This window comes from Neomonachus schauinslandi, chromosome 8 (assembly GCF_002201575.2).
Source record: "Neomonachus schauinslandi chromosome 8, ASM220157v2, whole genome shotgun sequence".
Lineage (NCBI taxonomy): Eukaryota > Metazoa > Chordata > Mammalia > Carnivora > Phocidae > Neomonachus > Neomonachus schauinslandi.
In genome coordinates, this window is record NC_058410.1 from 23,434,240 (window position 1) to 23,454,934 (window position 20,695).

Below are 20,695 nucleotides of genomic sequence, written 5' to 3' on the forward strand. Positions count from 1 at the left end.
CGCTAGCTATAAAGGAAAATAAACCACTGAGGATTAGAACAAAGACGCAACTGCTCTGCCTTTTTTTTTTTTTTTTTTTAAATTTGGAGCCAGCAGGCGCCAATGTGCCCCTTCCAGAAGTGAAGCATAGGAGCGTGGACAGACTCCCTCTTTGGGACGCGGCAGTGTGACTAGCTCGCCCCAGGCAGTAAACTTGTGCCTGTGACAGGGAAATGGTTTAAGCCCCAGTGTGTGTCGCACTTTTCAGGGCACCTGGGCGCATGAAAACTCCAGTGGACTCTTTTGGAAAGGAGAACATGCCCCCCAAGTCTCTTTGCAACCTCTCCCAGACCGCTGACGAGAATCCAAGCGGCTTCGTTCCCGGGGTGTCGGAGAGGGACTTCCTGCCCGCCTCGGATGGGACCAGCGCCAAGTTCGCGATCCGCTGCGTGATCCCGTCCCTCTACCTGCTCATCATCACGGTGGGCTTGCTGGGCAACATCATGCTGGTGAAGATCTTCATCACCAACAGCGCCATGAGGAGCGTCCCCAACATCTTCATCTCTAACCTAGCCGCTGGGGACTTGCTCCTGCTGCTCACCTGCGTCCCGGTGGATGCCTTGCGCTACTTCTTTGACGGGTGGATGTTCGGGAAGGTGGGCTGCAAACTGATCCCGGTCATCCAGCTCACCTCCGTGGGGGTTTCCGTGTTCACTCTCACAGCCCTCAGCGCCGACAGGTAGGGGCGCAGGAAGTGGTGGTGTGGTCTGGAAAAGAGGTGGAAAGGCGTAGGAGTGCGGGGGCGGGGGTAGTTTGGAAAGGCTGGGGATGGGCAAGGAGAGAGGGAGAGAGAATGTATCTGGGAATTAGAGTAAAAGGAGTTAAAACGACTGAGATGTGAAGCTTGAAAATATATATAAGAAAATTATTACTTTTAAAATAATTAATATTGCCTTAGTTTGAAAGCAGTTTTAAAATTGCATATCCCAGTCTTCCTCCTCCCCTGCACATTGGAAATCTTTATTATCTATTTCATAGAAAAGTTATAGAAAAATTGGGCAGCGGTGCAACTATCATGTAGAAACTTTTCTCGTGTGCCCAAATTTTAGAAGTGCACTTTCCTTATTCAGTACCTTAGTAACCTGATAGGTAAGAAAGTCTGACTTAATATTAGGGAAATATTTGATTTTGAGGTTTTTTCAAATATGGGGAAACATTGTTTACACTTATTAACTAAATTCTGTTATCTATTTGGAGTCAAACAACTACAATAGTAAATGCTCTTCAGACAGATGACTATACATTCTTGTTTTAATACCTCAAGTCAAGTGACGCCCCCAACAGGTAGGTACCCAATTTTAGTGTCTTAAAATGGTGCTGTAAAAATACATTTTTTGACATTTAAAATACATTTTATTTCGTAAATCAAGACAAATTCATATTGATTATATTTAGTTTTCTTTAAAACAGTATCTTTTTTTTTTTAGAGAAACATTTACTTATGCTTACCAGTTTATTATAAAGGATATTATAAAGGATACCGATGAACAGCCAGATGATGAATACATAGGGCAAGGTACATGGGAAGGGGCACAGTGCCTCCATGCACATGCTCTCTCTAGGTACACCACTCAGCCAACACCTCCATGTGTTCACCAGCTTGGAAGCTCTCCAAACCCCATCCTTTTGGAGTTTTATGGAGGCTTCTTTTTTTTTTTTTTATTATGTTATGTTAATCACCATACATTACATCATTAGTTGTTTTTTTTATTATTATGTTATGTTAATCACCATACATTACAAAATTAGTTTTTGATGTAGTGTTCCATGATTCATTGTTTGCATATAACACCCAGTGCTCCATTCAGTAAGTGTCCTCTTTAATACCCATCACCAGGCTAACCCATCCCCCCACCACCCTCCCCTCTAGAACCCTCAGTTTGTTTCTCAGAGTCCATAGTCTCTCATGGTTCATCTCCCCCTCTGATTTTTTTGATATCAAATCTGCTTTTCACATATTTTAAACATGGGGAAGTGTCCACTGTTCTACCTTGCAGATCAGCTAAGTTCAACTATGTCATTCTCCAGGTGAAGATACTGAGGCCCAGGGAATGTTAAGTTCCCTTGGCAGAGCAGAGAGAAGAATCCAGGCCTGCTGACTCCTGGTCCAGTGCCCCTACCTCAGTCTGTTTATGATCATGCTTTCAGGCCTTTAAGCAGGAGGGATGTCTGAATGGGGTTGGGGACAAAATGTCCAATTAGGCAACTGTGCATGGAACCCTGGTCTAATTCCCTTGGGGATGGGGTATGGACGTAAGCTATTTAGACAAACAATTGGACTTGGATGATTAAGGTGGTGGTCACTCTCTTCTTCAATTTACATGTTGTTATTAATGGAAAATGAGTCCATCTAAATTTCCTGGTATTTGCAATAATACCCTTCCCTCACTCTGGCATTGAAGAGCTGTTCTTCGTTGAAGGAAAGACAGTAATAACTGGGGAGTTGAGAGCTTCTGTCCTTTTAAACCAAATATTATTGACATTTTGGTTTGTGTCATATTCTTTCTAAAACCACGTTCCTAAAAAAATAGGTGACTTCGGGTAAATTATGTACCTCATCTTGCTAATATGACACCATTTCTATTACCTTTTATGAAGTTTTCTTTGACTCCTATAATTAAAATGTGACTATTTAGTTTAGCTGCCCTTCCTTATAGGACCTATTTTAATTAGAAAGTTAAAAGAATTCTACTTAATGATTAGAATAAAACTTAATGAATAGCTATCACTACACTAGTTAAAATTACTATTGTTGTGCTTTAATTCCACGAGTAGCAAGATCCAAGGCTTGAGTTTATTTCATGCCATTTTTCTCAACCTATTATCATGGAGACCCACAGGTAAATTGGCTCTGACCAAGCTGAGAGAACATGCTATTCCTCATGTACTTACTGACTTTTTGGTTTGTTATGTGGGTCAAGTACTCTGTAAATGCAGCACAGATAACTTACTAAGGATAAAAAAAGCTGGGTTGCCTTTTCTACTTGGTCCAGATTTGCCTATTAGTGCATGTTTTGGAGACATAAATTAGGGAACTGGAATCCCTGGTGATGAAATGACCCAATATATCCCAATATTCAATTAAAATGCTTTGGAAATGTTTTGCTCTATATTGTCTACACGTCTACTTTTCTTCCAGAACATAGTAATCAACTGTTGATAAGTACTTGATCTCCTCACATTTTATTTAAGCAAATATTTTGATTTCCTGTCAATTTGATAACAAGTAGAAGACTAATCTCCCTTAGCACTGTGCTTATTTGTGTGTGAGTTTATTACCCTCACAACTCTATGAAGTAGGTATTAATATTATTACCATTTTGAAGTGGAGAAAACTAACTCTTGAAATTAAGCAGCATTTTCATGATCTTACAATGATGGAGCTAGCCTTTTAGCTCAGTTCAAAGACCATACTCTTCACATTAAGCCACATTATTGCTTTTCTAATCATAAGATTTTATTAATGATCTTTCCTACTAATGGTAGACTGAAAAGTTCAGTTTGAAACAAAGCACCCAAGAGTAAAAAAGGAAAAATGATTGCAAAAGCTGATTCATTAGATTCAACAAAAGCAAAGAACATCATAAAAATGTGATTGTAAAATAAAAGAAACATCTCAAAGTCAAGATTAAGGAGTAGTTGTAGCAACAGGAAAACTAAAACAAAACAAAACACACACACACACACAACCCTGCAAAACCCTGTTGTTAGAGTTTTTAAATTGTTAAACCAAATCCCCTATTTTCATGAGATGGCTTAAATGTCTTTGCTTAAGAAAATAAAGATAGAGAATTTAGAAGTAGAGATCACAGTGATGCAGAAAAAGGAACAGGAAGATAATTCTATTTCAGAAAGCATATCCAAATGTGATGTGGAGTTCAATGTCATAGAGAGCAGAGACTGAAATAAGAAATATAATACTTATGAATCTACCTCGAGGGCCTAAATCACCTTGTTGATGGGGCCAAAGGGTTGGGTGGGTGACACTTTTGGTACTCGGGATTATTGATCCTTGGCTTTCCAAACTTTTTCGAGAAGTTTCAACTGATGAATCTTTAGTAAAGGTCATTTGTGTCCACTGTAGATGTGCCTCAGAGACATATCACAGCCAGAGTGGGCGGGGGGTGGGGGGGATACATAGCATGGTCTGAGATGGTGGGAATGGTGACCTCAGTTTGTTTTCTACTTTTATCTTGATGAATTTTTTTGTATTTTGAAAATGTACTTGTTTGCTTGCTCACATTAAATAGCGAATTACAGGCACTTGCGTATTCTCTGTGGTTAAAACACATAACAGTTCTACACATACACACACACACACACACACTCACACACTCACCTATATGCTGTGATACTGAGTAGGTGGGGTCCCATAAACATACTTTGTTTATGGCTGGCATTATAGATCTCTCCTTCACTATCTATTATAGTAGCTTCATTTCCAAGTTTAGAATACAATTTCTTTGATTCTTGAAGACATTTTGGCCTCTAAAAGCCTCTAATTAGAATGCAACTAACTTTTAAGAATGAGTTCTTTTTCTTTTATAGGAAAAATTTCTCAGATTCCTAGTGCTGAACTGTAAACTTTATAATTTTATATATTTACAAATGTAAAACTAGATATCTTATTCTTTTTTATGTGTTAACTAAAATGCAATTATAAATTAAATATTAAAAATGCATAAAAATAAAAGTGAAATTAATATTAATTTAATGTATCAGACCAAGTTGTTTTTCTGATATTAAATAGCCAATGTTGGATTGAATGTAAAAATAATTTTGCACCAAATCTGACTGAAGTGCTAAAATATGAATGGTTTCAAGCTTTTGTTTGCTAGTTAAGATAATCAGATTTAATTCCATAACTGAGTTAGTTCTATCAGGTATGAACCTTGAATCATTAACATTATTTGGATATTATACCAATGCAAACAGATACTCTCTTCAGTATAATTATTTGTTAAAATAGTGAAATAGATCAAATGTAGGCCCTGGATCTATACTTCCTAGGCTGTCAGAAGCGTTTTTATCAGTCTCAGTCCAGTAATGGGGCGGTGGCGGGGGGGGGCATGCCATAATCTGTTTGCTGGGTTTTCACCGAAACTCCTGACTGAAGCTCAGATACTGATTAACCAGCTGGCCCGGACTGCAGATGATTTCTTCTTTGGTCTGGAGCCCTGGGTAGTATGTGAGAAACCCTTGCTTCTCTGTGCTGACATTAGCACTTTGAGTGTATTTCTCAACTCTTCTGGAGAGTTCAGACTGGCAGTACCTCCTAAGAGAATACTCCCCACTTGTCCTTTTACCAGAGTGAGGACTTTTTTATTGTCAACTTGTTCCAAAAGAATTTAAGGGAGCTTAAAAATAAAGATACAAACAACATACAATGAAATAAAAAAGGGAGGAAACCCAGGTAGAGGAAAAATAAAAGTTGAAGACTATAAGTTGACTTATACTATCACAAAATGTGAGTCACATGTTTGTCTGCAAGCATTCTATCTGCAGATGCAAAAAGGGCATTTTTTTCTGTAAGAAGTGCTTGGTGTTACTTTTATATAGTCATAAAACAGGATAAATTATAACCTGCACTTAATTTATTAGTTTTTAATTTTAATTTGTATTTTTTTTTGTTAAACAAAAGTTGCTATATTTAACTCCAATAGGTCAGATATCTTTTATTCATTGGTCTCAAATGCTTCTAGCTTTTGAGAAAACTTTATAGTTTTTGAAGATTATTCACTCACCTTGATCTGAAACTTTTGGGACACACTATAAATAAGAAGGAATGCACCAGGAATGTGGGTGCTAGTCCTGCCTTTGTTAAGGTCAGATGTTCTAGTTGGAGAAGATGATAAAATAATGCAAAACACATGCTCTTAAGGTGGTTATTTTCTTCATTTGCAAATTAAGAATGATGTCTTCAACTGTAGAGCTGAGGGACTATAGCCAGGATCCTATTATTTCCCTACCTGGGTATTGAATGGAGAAAGACCAAAAGAGGAGAAGGGACATTAGTATTGGTAAGGCAGCTGGATGGTGAGTTCTGTCTCTGGGGCTCTACCTATCACTCTACTCCATGTTGCAACATCTCAGACAAGTCTTTCAGTTAATAATTTATGCTGATCTATTTGGCCCACTTCTTAGTGGAAACAAAGACACTCTAAGATGTATCTGTCAGTCTTCTGCCTGTGGTGCTACATTTAAATAGGGTCCATCTGCTCTGGTTGAGCCAGGAGGTGAGACAGTGAAGTTCAACAACACCTTCCTTATTGTTGTCCCAGCAGTACAGTTCTGTGTGTGTTCCAGGAATGAAAATAACAATTTACTTTTGTTCTTCCAGTTGCTGATTCCTCAGGAGGGTTGACCAGTCTCCAAGGTCTTTTAAAATTTTTAATTGCATTTTTATTTTCTCATTCTCAACAAGTTCTTTTTTTAAAAAAAATTAAAACTTGAGTATAGTTGATATACAATGTTATATTAGTTTCAGGTGTGTAATGTAGAGTCAACTTCTCTATATATTATTCTATTGCTCACCACAAGTGTAGCTACCGTCTGTCACAATGCAACCTTATTACAATAACATTGATTATATTCCCTCACCCTCTCCCTCTTGTCGTTGTATGTTGTTTGTATCTTTATTTTTAAGCTCCCTTAAATTTTTTTGGGACAAGTTGACAATAAAAAAGTCCTCACTCTGGTAAAAGGGCAAGTGGGGAGTATTCTCTGTTCCTTTGATTCTCGTGACATTCATTGCATAACTGGAAACCTATATCTCCCACTCTCCTTCACCCATTTTGCTCATCCCCTCACCTCCCTTCCCTCTGGCAACTATTAGCTCATTCTCTGTATTTGTGGATCTGATTCTGCTTTTTGATTTTTTTATTCATTTGTTTTGTTTTTCAGGATCCACACATGAAAGAAATCATATGGTATTTGTCTTTCTTAATCTGACTTATTTCTCTTAGCATAATACCCTCTATGTCCATCCATGTTGTCACAAATGACATGATCTCATCCTTTATTGTGGTTGTATAATATTCCATTCAATAAGTTCATACTTAAAGTTTTTTAGTTAGTCCTGACTTGTTTATTTATTGTATTTCTGGAAAAGTTGATGTTGATATGAGGTGTATATGATTCTCTTCTGGAAGCAATTGATTGAATATTCAGTACAAGATAGTTATATGCTATATTTGTGTATTTACTTGCCATTATTATGTTTACTTTTGAATCATTGTATAGATTTTAGATAATATTTATGTAGCCAGTAGATTATTTTAAGTCCACCCACATTCCAAATATACTGACAACTGGTAACTGGAAAGTTCATTTGTTTATTTTCTATACAAAAAGATACATGTCTTCATTACATTTCCTTTTTTTAAATTGTTTTTGTTCCTGTATTCTTATTTGTTTTTGTATGATCAATGTTATTTTCAGTTTCAGTCCAGGCTCCAAGTGATGAACCAGCTTAATATTGCTAGGTTCAAACTTAATGAGCTGTCTCTTAACTTATTGTTTTAATTATTGATACAAAATACTCATTGTTATTAGGTTAATAGCCTGTCTTTGTGAACACCACTGATTTATTGAGGTTCTGGGCAGTATTTTCTATTTCCAGTTACTCATGGAACTTCAAGGGGAACAAGAATAAATGCTAACCATTTATTTATCCCTAGCCCTTCCCTTGATTCTTCTATTTGCCATTAGGTTTTGATTTTTGTCTTCTGCAGATTTTCATTAAGAATATTCTTTCAGGGCACCTGGGTGGCTCAGATGGTTAAGCGTCTGCCTTCGACTCAGGTCATGATCCCAGGGTCCTGGGATCGAGTCCCACATCAGGCTCCCTGCTCTGTGGGGAGCCTGCTTCTCCCTCTGCCTCTGCCTCTCTCTCTCTCTCTCATGAATAAATAAATAAAATCTTTTTTTTTAAAAAAGAATATTCTTTCAACTTTCAGTCTAGGCCTTCTTTACTTTTATTGTTTGTGGAAGTTTGGGGGGAATATTTTGAAAATGAAAATTTTAATAATTGTGATTTAATTTAAATTAATTTGGGGGAGAGAATCACATTTTTGGGGGGAGAAAAATCACTTTATTCCAATTAATTCACAAATGAGAACATCACAAAAGGTGATTTAAGGAGGCACACAAACATCTGCCCAACCCCAAATTCAAACCATCTCAATGAACTTCTATACAGTAAGAACAACATTTTTCATTCCAATTCCGAAGAAAGCTGTATTTAATGATGAAGGAGAAGCTTAACTGGTGGTTTTACACCTTATATATTCACCTTCAATTATATTTTTATGCTAAATTAACTTGGTTATGAGAGATGATTTTCCATATCTTCAATTTGAACTTCTTGATTAGCCTAATCCATTTGCAAATCTGCACTGTTTCAGCACCTCGCTGAAACCTTCACAAAGCTTCAGGTCACCCTGGTTCTGGGCACACTCCAGAAACTGTTTCATCTCGTAGTGGCATGGGCCAACTGCTGCTGCTGCTGGTGTGCTGGCCGGGTTCCCTGAGGCTCCTGATAAGTGATGTCAGGCCTTGAAGGCTCAGCATTGCCTCCTCCACTGAAGCCCCCAGTGATGGCATGACCAATGGTGTGCCCGACAGCAGAGCCCACAGCCACGCCAGCTGCAGTGGTTGCCATCTGGGCCATTGAGACTGGCTGCCGGGGCGCAGCAGCAGGTGAGCCGACAGCAGCTGGTGGAGCCGCTGCTGGAGGCTGAGCTGCCGGCGCTGGTCTAGGGGCCGCTCTCATCTGAGGTGCCCGGCTGGCCGGAGGGGCAATGCGGGAGGTGCGGCTCCAGCTTCCACGCGGCAGGGCGACTTGCAGAGCAGCTCGGCGTCTACAAGTCCGAGATCGAGAGAATCACATCTTAAGAGACAACCAAGCATTAAACATCTCATGAGAAGCCAGTTTTAGATTATGAGAGCATGACCTGGAGGTGACTGTAGGTATTTACATTGATTTGATGAAAATGCAGTTTTTAGAGATGACTTAAAAAATATGAAATGGGGCACCTGGGTGGCTCAGATGGTTAAGCGTCTGCCTTTGGCTCAGGTCATGATCCCAGGGTCCTGGGATCGAGCCCCACATTGTTGGGCTCCCTGCTCGGTAGGGAGTCTGCTTCTCCCTCACCCTCTCCCTCTGCTGCTCCACCTGCTTGTGCTCTCTCTCTCTGTCAAATAAATAAATAAATAAAATCTTTAAAAAAATATGAAATATTACTTGCTAGTAGTATTGAGGCTCAGTTACTCCCATAAAAATGATCATTAAATTGAGAAAATGTGATTACAGACATACGTCAAGTCTTTCCATTTAAAAATACCACTGACTTTTAAAGGACAAGGAGATCGAATGTCTAAAAATGAGTAGAACAGATAAAGCATTTAATTTTTCAGTTGCATCTTCCGCAATGTGCCATAAACTGAAAAAATATAGACTGAAGTCACAAGATAGTCTTGTGTGAATCCCCAATCATCTGCATACTGGCAGTCATTTCAACATCATTTAATCCTTTAATCTCAATGAGATTTTCTGTAAAATGGGTACTTTAATTAATTTTACTGCACAGGATTATTTTATCAAATGACATAATTAATGTGAAAGCATTTTTAAACAGTATGTAGCTGTGTAACTACTTATACTATGCCAACTGTGTGTCAGGATGACAAATAACCCATTAATTCAAACCAATATTTATTCACATATGCAGGTAATTATTAGATAATAGACATTAAAGTGGAGAACAAATGAGCCTATTGTAAAATTAATGAAAATGAGCTCTTTACCTTCTATAGGCCTTCTCCAATTCCTTTAATCATAGACTGGCTAGTTCCAACCTGTTGCCTTCACCAACACGGTTTGTCATTGTCATTCTCCTCCTCATGACACTTTCATATGTCATTTAAATCATACACTTTAATGGGTTAAGAACAAAGTAATTTGGTGGGGGGAGTGTAAAAAACAAATGGAATTGCTGAGCCCTCTGTAATTGAATCCTGTATTTCTCATTCTTTCCAAAGTAACATCCCACTTATTACATTATTTTAAAAAGATTATTGTTTTAGACATTCTGTTCTATGGTCTTGAATAGATATTTTTAAATAATAAATTTATTAATTTTATTCACAAAAAGTTTTACTGCTACAAGCTATAAATACATTTAGAACATGATGTGGTGAGCACTGGCTGTTATATGCAACTAAAGAATCATTGAACAGTATATCAAAAACTAATGATGTACTATAAGTTGGCTAATTGAATTAAAATAATAAAACATGATGTGGGGCACCTGGGTGGTTCAGTTGGTTAAGTGGCTGACTCTTGATTTTGGCTGAGGTCATGATCTCAGCATCGTGGGACGGAGCCCTGCATCAGGCTCCATGCTCAGCAGGGAGTCTGCTTGAGTATTCTCTCTCTCCCTTTCCCTCTGCCCTTCCCCCTGCTTGTGTGCACTCTCTCTCTCTCAAATAAATAAACAAATCTTAAAAAAAAAAAATGATGTGACATATTGTAAAGGGCAGGCATCTAATTCTTAACACTGAACTTTTGCTGGATTCCAGATACTCTCCGCTGATGAATGTGTGTCCTTTGCACCAGACAAGTTCACAGGGGTCTTGTGGAAAGATGCACACTGCCACAGTCAATCTTCTTGAAAGGTGGTTTCTAAACCTGGTTTATATTCAGAATCATTTGAAAATCTTAGTAAAATGCAGAACCTCATATTTTTACCTCCTAGAGACTCTGTGCCAGTAAGTCTGGGGAAAAATCTAATACTTTATCTGTTTTCAGTTCCAGGTGATTCTGAATATTGATAAAGCTTGGGCATCACTGGACTAGACTGTGTCTCCATCTCTAACGTCCATTCTCCCCTTAACCTACTATCCAACGACCACCCCACTCTACCAAAACTGCTTTTAATAAGTGATCTCCTTGCTGCTCAGGCCACATTTCCTTATTAGTTCAACAAATGTTCATTGAGAAATGACTATGGGTCAGGCATTGTGTTATGCACTTTACATACAACAGTAAGCAAAAGGAGGTTTCTGTTTTTGTTTTTACAGAGTATTTGACACAGAGGGTCTATACATCTTTTTGAAATTTTCTCTTTCTCTTGCTTCCACAATACCTTTCTCTCCTTTGTCAGATTGTTCACATTTAAACTCTTTGTTGTCCTCTGATAAATGAAACTATGATGAGAAAAAGAAAGAAACGATAGATAATGTAGCTAGTAGGTTTATAGAAATGTGTAGTTGGAGATTTTGAGATATTGAGATGACTTTATATAAGCTAAAATGATCTAATTTTCATTATATATTTTGTAATATGATTATATTCCATTATCCCTTTACATTAAATTTAGACTATACACAGATATGATAAGGCAAGATTCAAAACAGAAATTAATGAAGAAGCATACTATTTATTAATATTTAATACATAAATGGTAATTATGTTTTCTTTAATCCCTTTTGATTGATTATTTTCTAGTTTTCCATTAGGGATACCTTTCTGAGACTACCTGAATGAAAAAAACATAACTTTTCACACATATCTGTTATGCTACTTAATTTAATGAGATAGTTTACATACTGAGGGACTGTTTCATTCCTACATTTTTATAAATATTTGAAGAAAAGATGACTAAACATGTCCATACTAATTTGCACTGTATTGCTTGACTTTTTATCCTTTCAAAGATGCACATGAAACATCAATGTAAAGCTTATTCTCTGGCAATTATGTGATGTTTAAGTACTAATAATGACACTTAAGTAATCTATTGTTGTAAACTGATTTCTGGCTTTATAGAATTGTCAGTACTCCCCTTTCCATTACATGTATGTCATTTAGGGAAAGATCCAAAGTCTATTTCCCTTCCTTACAGGACATGACCAGGAATCGTCCCTGTTGGAAAGGCCTTCTGTACCCATATCTTACATTCCTACTAGGTTTCTTGCTTCTCCTAAAACAAGAATTCTAGATCTGTTGCTAGCTCTACTATGGCAATCTTGTCAGAATGAAAGAGTTATAACCTTCATTCCTCTTCTCAGTTTCCCTAACATGCTTTATGTTTATGTGGTTAGATATGGGGTGGGAATAAGGGGTGGGGAGTGACATTTGTTTTCCTCCCCCCCCTTTTTTTGAAGAATTTATTTATTTATTTGAGAGAGAGAGAGAGAGAGCATGAGTCAGGGGTAGAGGCAGAGGGAAAGGGAGAAGCAGACTCCCCGCTGAGCAGGGAGCCTGATGCTGGGCTTGTTCCCAGGACCCTGAGATCATGACCTGACCCCAGGACCCTGAGATCATGATCTGAGCCAAAGGCAGATGCTTAACTGACTGAGCCACCAAGGAGCCCCTGCTTTCCTTCTTTTTAAATCCACAAAAGAAAGTTCAGAATATTCTTTGAGTTTTCTGAAATCTAACAAGGAAAGCTAGTTATTTGATCAATTTTTAGTAATCATCACCCCCAAAATTTCTCTGGTCATTTCTCATCTCCTCCATGTACAAAAGAATTTACCATTAGCTTTTTGTACTTTGATCTTAAATATGAGTTGGCAGGTAGTAGATATCTAACTTTTGAGGAGAAATTCTAGCATAAAGAAACCAAACAAATAAAACTCTTTGAATGTATTAGTTTGTTTTTTGTTTGTTCAATATCTGCTTTAATTATGTTTCCATGAATTCCAAGAATAACAGCTTGCAATTAATGTTAAAAAAAAAAAGAGGGACATCTTAACATGTAAAAAGAAAAAAATGGATTCACAGTGAAAATAATGTATATTGGTACTAAAATATAGTTACTGGACTTTGTGAAGGGAACGGTTTTCTTCTAACATTCAATACTTGGATTTTAATATGAGAAAAAAATTTTTTGCTTGAAACTTTGGAGAAGCTGTGCTACTATTATTGTTAGCCATATTGAAACTATACTAGAAAGAGAAGTAAACAAAATTTTCTGAATTAGTTCCATAGATATGTAATAAGAACATATATTTATAAGAATAGGATGCTATGTAAAAGAGTGACTTGAAAACTAGAAAGAACTTCTAGAAATTAAAAATATGATAGCAGAAATTTAAAAAATCAGAAGAAAGAATGGAAGCTAAAGCTAATAAAGTATCTTAGAAAGTAAAACCAAAAAGAAGGTGGAGATGAGCTTGATAAAGTAAAAGACTAAGAAAGAGGAATTGAGATTCAAGCACTGGGATTCCAATTATTCAACAAGGTGGTAGAAGAGCATTTTTTAAAAAAGTAAATTCAGGAACATGGAAAATTATGCAAACAAAACAATGATCAAGTAGCAACTCTAGATAAATCAGAGACATGTTTAAGAAAGACAACATAGCATATTACTTAATCCTGCAGTGAGAGATACTTGTTTACTCATAATAACAGTATAGGGACTATTTTATAAACATTGAATATAGCATACTAAATCAGGAAGTTGGTAATGGGAGAAATAGAGGTGAGATAAGAGAGAAAATCTTCACCTTTAATAGCAGGAGTCGAGAGCAAATGTCGATAATATTTATTTCAAGAGACAGTAGCAGGAGGACATTTCTTAGACATATGGAGGTAATGACGTGAAATTGGTTCAACCCGGGAGCAGGACCTGAAATGAAATCAGGGGCTTCTATTGTTCTTTATAGGCTCATAGTGCTCTCTGATTAAAACAAAAACAAAAACAAAACAAAAGAAAACTTCTTTGAATGTATTAATCTAATAAGAAATTTAAAAGAAACAGAAAAAAACAGTTCATTCTAGTTACCGATTGTAATGCTTCTTTTAGTTTCTTAAGAACATGCAATTAAGCAGAATGGGGAAGGAACACATGTATACTGTGTTCTGCCATGTGCAAAGTCTGGGTAAAATAAATGCATTACGCATGCTTCTTTATTTAATTTGGTGTCAAGGCCCTTTGCTGTTGTTCTACTTTAAAATTTATATGTTTCTTGTTATACATGGGAAGACTCTCTAGATAAAAATATGGACTTTTTCTTATTGAGGTCCTGGGAAGGACACTTGATGCAAATCAGGAAGGAGAAAGCGAGGCTCCCCTCAGGCTGGGAGCTGTTCCTCTCCTGTGGGCAATGGGAAACAGCTTTATAGAACCTCAGAATGTCTTACCTGCTTGTTACGGTGCTTGAAATATTCTGAATTTTTTAGAACACCAGACTAAATCAAATGTAAATATGGAGAAGGTACAGAGTCATGGTATGGTTAATATCTGCTAATCGGCAGGCACAGTAATAGCTGTTCTCTCCATTTTTTTATAATCAAAAAACTTTGAGAGAAATGTTTTTATCCCCACCTTACAGATGAAGAAGACCTTAAGTGATTTTCCAAAGGATATCAGAGATGAGACAATGGTTCAGATTTGTTTGACTAAAATCAGTTTTTACTGTCTCGTGTTAACCTTCTAGGTATACTGTAAGCTGAAATACTTTTAGAAAAATATAAAAATTTGATGTTCACATATAATTTTGGTTTGTTTGCATTATTATTACCCTAAAGTGTGTGATTGAGTTAGCTGTTTGGATTGTTTAAGCCCTGTGTCCTGGAGTGTGGTTCCTTTTACCATTATGATGGTTTTATATAGGAAGAGAGGATTTCGTGAGGTCTCAACATGAAATAAATTTGAGCTGCAAAGACAGAATGTCATTTCATCTTCAGTTCTTTCAGTTCTTATGATTGAATTACCTCAGAAATCCCAGTCTCGATTAATCTTGTTTCCTAATGTCCTCAGGAAAAAAGTAGGAGACTCAGGCTCAAAAGCTGAAGAAGGGTATCAAGACAGAACTTAGTAACATTATTTTGTAGACATTTTATATTTTAGAGTTATTGTATATTAGAGCAATTTCAGTATTGAGAGCCTTTTTTGAAAATGTAATGATTTAAATAAAAATATTCAATAAATGATACTTTTTGTATTACTGATTTAGAATAAGACTTGTGAAAGAGGTAAGCAAATGAATGCAATTTGGGGAATGACAGTTTAAAATCTTTCCCTTTCTCTTCCTGTCTGCTGTGCTAGTAAGCAGTGGAATGACTTGTAGACAGACAGACATCGGAGATATGAAATATTCCATACACTACAAAACAGCTAGGGAATAATGGAGTATTAGCAAGTGGGATCTCCTCTTCCCTCCCTTCCTTCCTCTCTCTTTCTCCCTCCCTTTACATTTTCCTTCTAAGAGAGTAATGTGAGGCGTGTTGTCTTTCCAGGTACAGAGCCATTGTCAACCCCATGGACATCCAAACGTCCGGGGCGGTGCTGTGGACCTGTGTGAAGGCGGTGGGGATCTGGGTGATCTCCGTGCTGCTGGCGGTTCCGGAGGCCGTGTTTTCGGAAGTGACAAGCATTGATAGCTTGGAAAATGGCACCTTCACGGCGTGCATACCCTACCCTCAGACGGACGAATTACACCCAAAGATTCATTCGGTGCTCATCTTCTTGGTCTATTTCCTCATACCACTTGCTATTATTAGCGTTTATTATTATCATATTGCAAAGACCTTAATTAAAAGTGCACATAATCTTCCTGGAGAATACAATGAACATACTAAAAAACAGGTAAGCTTGGTAGGGGTGTGTGTGTGTGTGTGTTCGGGGTGTGTGGGTCAGAGGCAGTAACTGCTATTTTCTGTTCTATTTCGTGGGTTCTCAATACCGTGAAAGAAGGGGGCACCTGGGTGGCTCAGTTGGTTAAGCAACTGCCTTCAGCTCAGGTCATGATCCTGGAGTCCCGGGATCGAGTCCCGCATCGGGCTCCCTGCTCGGCGGGGAGTCTGCTTCTCCCTCTGACCCTCCCCCCTCTCATGTGCTCTCTCTCTCTCTCTCATTCTCTCTCTCTCAAATAAATAAATAAAAAAAAAAATCTTAAAAAAAAAAAATACCGTGAAAGATTAAACAGAGTCCCAGGGCACCGGGATTTGCATTAGCCTGAACTAGAAGGGATGTTGTGCCGGGAGGAGGAGGGGAGGCATCTCCAATATGTGGCCGTGTTATATATAGCTCTGTAGAGATCCGCTGAAGTCCAGCTTCTCCGCCATCTGGGCCGGAGCTATTAAAATTCAATGTCTTTGAAGGCTTTTCTTTACCTTCAAATGTTCATGCAAAAAAATGACATAATAAACCAGAAAATTATCACATTTCAAGTATAAATTTATTTAATTATTGTCTCTTCTCCCATTAGCCCATTAAGGATGACAGAAAGTCTTGGACAAGGATTCATCAGGAAAGGACTGTAGGACATGGTCTGGGAACTGGGGATGCCATTTGGGTAGGATGCCAGAATGGGGCTCTGGGAACAGAGGGCAGAGAACAAGGGTGGGAGTGATTAAGAGGTCATATTTTCTTTAACTCAACTTTATAGCTTGTCCTATAAAAATCATATACTAATTTAAAATTACAAATGCACCTTACATAGTCTTTCTTCCTTAAGGAATATACAGAGATACTAACTTAAGGTAAAACAAATTGTGTTAATCCACAAATAGATGGAAATACCGTCTAGTGGGACAGAGTTTCAAGTTGTGCTTTTGTGGACTCTTCGGGAGGAACTTCTTCCAAAGGGTTCTGTAGGTACAAGGAGGTTTGGTTGGCTCTTCACCAATTTAAAGGCAAGTTGAATGACAGATCATTAAAATTTGCTGGGTTGTAGAAGGAGGCACAGGCTGGGGTGTTGCACACTTCAACAACAGAATCTCGAAAGAGTTCTTGCATGGAAAGTAACCTCTACTTATTAATGACCATCAACATCAGAGATCCACATCTTCTTTAAGAGCTAAAAAATCAATCAGTCACTAAAGTAATTGTAGATAAGTTAACAGATTTATTATCTAAATATCTAGCATCATTGAAACAAAAAAATTCAGGTCATGGGCTCAATGCACTTTTCCCTTTGCCTTGTGATCCAATTTGTATCTCAATTTGGGTATTTGAGTTTTTGCTTTGGTTTCTAAAATTGAGTTCCTCTTACCCTCCCACCTCCACTTTTATTTTTTAAAGTGGCCTTAGTTCTGCCTTGTTTTTGTGAATTTCTCTATTGGGACTTATAAACTCTGGCTGGGTAACTAGGCTTGATATCAGTAAGAAGTACTCTCAATGCCAACAGCCTGCCTGTGCATTTGAGTCTCCAAGTATAGGTGGCCCTAAAATCCTTGCACCCATGTTCCACCTGTAGGGTGGACACTGCTTCATAATAAATTTCATGTTGAGCCCCTTAATATTGCCAGGTTGCTTAACTCATGCCACCAGGATACATCTGGGGTACCACATTTTGCTTTCCTCCTCTTTACTGCACCTTTGTTTGCTTCCCCCATCACCACTCACTACACTTTTCTTTGGAATATTCTAATTCACTATCAATAGTTTTAGCTCAGAAAATATCATTTTGCCTACTATCAATATCCTTTGATAAATTAAGTTTTCACATTCATGTTGCCTTATTTAAATATTTGAGCAAGTAAGACATGTAAGAGCTAAACCTTGAACTCTAGATGTTAGAAAATGATTTTTAGATTAAAAAGATTTATTTCCAATATTTGAATTTTATCTATCACATTCCTGAAGACTTTCTTATAAAACAGTGAACACAGTATGTAAAGTTTTTGAAAAGAAAGAAAATATCTTTTTATTTTGAAAGGTAATCTAACATAGTAATACTTATAAGAATAATAGTTACATCAGAAGGTTGTGATTTATGTGAGTCAGAAGTTTAAATCTCAAGGTGTTTTTTGTGTGTGTGTGGAATAAGGATTTAAAAAGTCATGCTCTAGGGCACCTGGGTGGCTCAGTCGTTAAGCGTCTGCCTTTGGCTCAGGTCATGATCCCAGGGTCCTGGGATCGAGTCCCACATCGGGCTCCCTGTTCGGCAGGAGGCCTGCTTCTCCCTCTCCCACTCCCCCTGCTTGTGTTCCTGCTCTCGCTCTCTCTCTCTGTCAAATAAATAAATAAAATCTTTAAAAAAATAAAAATAAAAATAAAAAAATAAAAAGTCATGCTCTATTTCAATTACCCTGATTAAAAAAATCTAATCTTAAGTATATTGTGTGGTTCATTAATTCAATGGATTTAATACAAACAAATGATTTATATTTGAAGTGTACACAGTAAGACTGTAAGCAACAGGAAAGTAGTTAAAAATAAGAGAGAATTTTTATAGGTCACGGTTTTAAATGAAGACATAGCCATTTATTAATAATTTATCATCTAGTCTTGTAGAGGCTGTCAAATATTTTTAGATGAAAGGGTATAAGACCAAAACAGGCTTTGTTAAACTGGTTGAAATTATCACTTTGTTGAGGAAAATAATTTTTGTATTTTTGGATGCATTTGCATGCCATGGTAAGTTTTTACTCTTTTTGCACCATGATGTTTTGCATGCAGATGGTTCCATTTTCATTTTAACCAATGGGACTGTTTCCTTGTATTTGCAGATGGAGACACGGAAGCGCCTGGCTAAAATTGTGCTGGTCTTTGTGGGCTGCTTTGTCTTCTGTTGGTTTCCAAATCACATTCTCTACATGTATAGGTCTTTCAATTATAATGAGATTGACCCATCTCTAGGCCACATGATTGTCACCATAGTTGCCCGTGTTCTGAGCTTTTGCAATTCTTGTGTCAATCCATTTGCTCTTTATCTACTCAGTGAAAGCTTCAGGAGACATTTCAATAGCCAGCTCTGCTGTGGGAGGAAGTCCTATCAAGAGAGATCAACCAGCTACCTTCCCAGCTCTTCTGCAGTGCGTGTGACATCTCTGAAAAGCAATGCTAAGAACATGATGACCAATTCAGTTTTACTAAATGGGCACAGCATGAAGCAGGAAATGGCATTGTGATTTGAGCGATTCAACTCACTACCTGGAAAGAACTTACCTTTCTATCTCTATTGAGCAGAGCAGAAACAATTTCCTCATTCTTACTATTGCTCAGCTAATTCATGAGGTGATTTCATGATTGACTCAGAAAAGGCAAGACAAACACAGCTAGCATTCTTCTCTGAGCAGGACTTTAAATTACATTGAAAAATATATATCTCACATTAAAAGTCATCCAAGATGCAATTCTACATGTGTATAAATTAATATTGCTTCAGGATTTAAGCTGTTGTTAGAGCCAACACTAGTGTATTTATCTTAAATTTGTTTCATCTTGAAGCATGAAATGAATTCCTAAATTGACTTGATGATTCAGTGAGGGTAATATTCAAACTCCTATTATTTGAAATACAAGTCATATTTTCCTGGTGAATTTTATTCATAACCAGAGCATGTATTTATCTCCTTTGTTTAAATAAAATAGAAAATTCAAAAGGTAGAGCTTAATCACAAGTCCATATTTATTTATTGTGATTCTTTGTGTGATTAATCATAATTTATAGAGACAGCTTATGTCTGTAACTTTTAGGTGTGTGATTAAAAGGTATGATGACATTTGATTATGAATAGTAAAATAGATATCATATGAATATGATTGATTTTACATTAGTTATCATATGTCCCCAAACTATGACTTAGAAAATGGCATGGCCATTTTTGTATACATTGCTAAATCCCTGGATATTTAGATGTTTCTCTATAGATACGATAATTAGTATAATTCTGGTGAATTCAATCATTTACTCATCCTCTCTTGCAACAGCCATCTCACATCATTTAAGCAAGTTTACTCTGTGTAGTACCACAGTTTTTTCTGAATAAGTATTTTAGATATTTCACCAAAATGCAAACATGGCCTTGATTAAATTTTAAAAGCTACCCTTCTTAAATTTGTATCAGTAAGTCTAACATTTGAATTAATATATTTCATACTATTTCTCTTTCCAAATTTGCTAAATGGAAAATTCTATTAATATACTAAGCTCTTTCTTAAACACCCCTAAGCCATACTCTTTAAGATATGAAATATTCAATCGTATGTAGCAATGGGAAAAATAAACACAAGCAAACTGCCTATGGTGGTTGATAATAATAATGGTAGTGAACATTAATCAAGTGTTTTCCCTGTTCTAGGCATAATCCTAAAGCTTTATCTTTTTTATTTATCTAATTTAATACTCAGTATAAACCCTAACATGAAAAAGAGAAAGATCAATTTTTGGTAGGCCATGAAGTTACACAATTTGAGGAATATCTCTATTAAAAATACACAGTTTTGCAAATTTTACACAATTATACCCCATCACATAAACACATTGCCAGGGCACTGAACTTAGGCTTTATTCACTTCATGGTAAGTTCATCTCTGAAATATATCCTTTCATTATTTTATAGATTAGAAAATTGAGATCAGAAATATTAAGAAAGTTAAAGAGGATTTACACAGCCTTGTGGGAAAGGTGAGATCTAAAACCAGATGCTTCACCATGGTGCATGCTCCCACTATTCCATCACAACTCAGTTGTAACTCTCTTCTATCTGGATTAGTTGTCCTTAACCTTTGCAAAAGTTGTTGATCTACTCATCACAAAGGTGCAAAATATTACACACAAATTTTACACGGATTCTGAGTGTCTTTAAATCTTTTAAGGCTCATCCATTAAAATCTAAAGAAAAGGGTAATCCTTGGTCCATGCAGAATCTTTCTCTTTGCTAGTATTAAGGTGATGGTGAAAGTAAATACAAGGATAT

General features: G+C 36.9%; 1 protein-coding gene and 1 pseudogene across 1 annotated transcript; one reads left to right on the top strand and one right to left on the bottom strand.

The window, feature by feature from the left end:
- Positions 1-296: 296 nt before the first annotated feature.
- On the top strand, positions 297-18,904 carry NMBR (neuromedin B receptor). Its single transcript, XM_021693191.1, has 3 exons — positions 297-718; positions 15,287-15,635; positions 18,503-18,904. The coding sequence occupies exons 1-3, from the start codon at positions 297-299 to the stop codon at positions 18,902-18,904; spliced, it is 1,173 nt and encodes a 390-aa protein (XP_021548866.1).
- On the bottom strand, positions 8,380-9,926 carry LOC110583129 (annotated as a pseudogene).
- Positions 18,905-20,695: the final 1,791 nt, after the last annotated feature.

What these genes read in the sequence shown, in the direction of transcription:
- NMBR (XM_021693191.1), top strand. Translation starts at nt 297, where the DNA reads ATGCCCCCCAAGTCTCTTTGCAACCTCTCCCAGACCGCTGACGAGAAT. An exon ending in ACAGCCCTCAGCGCCGACAG is followed by an intron (nt 719 to 15,286) that starts GTAGGGGCGCAG and finishes TTGTCTTTCCAG; the next exon opens with GTACAGAGCCATTGTCAACC. An exon ending in ATGAACATACTAAAAAACAG is followed by an intron (nt 15,636 to 18,502) that starts GTAAGCTTGGTA and finishes TTGTATTTGCAG; the next exon opens with ATGGAGACACGGAAGCGCCT.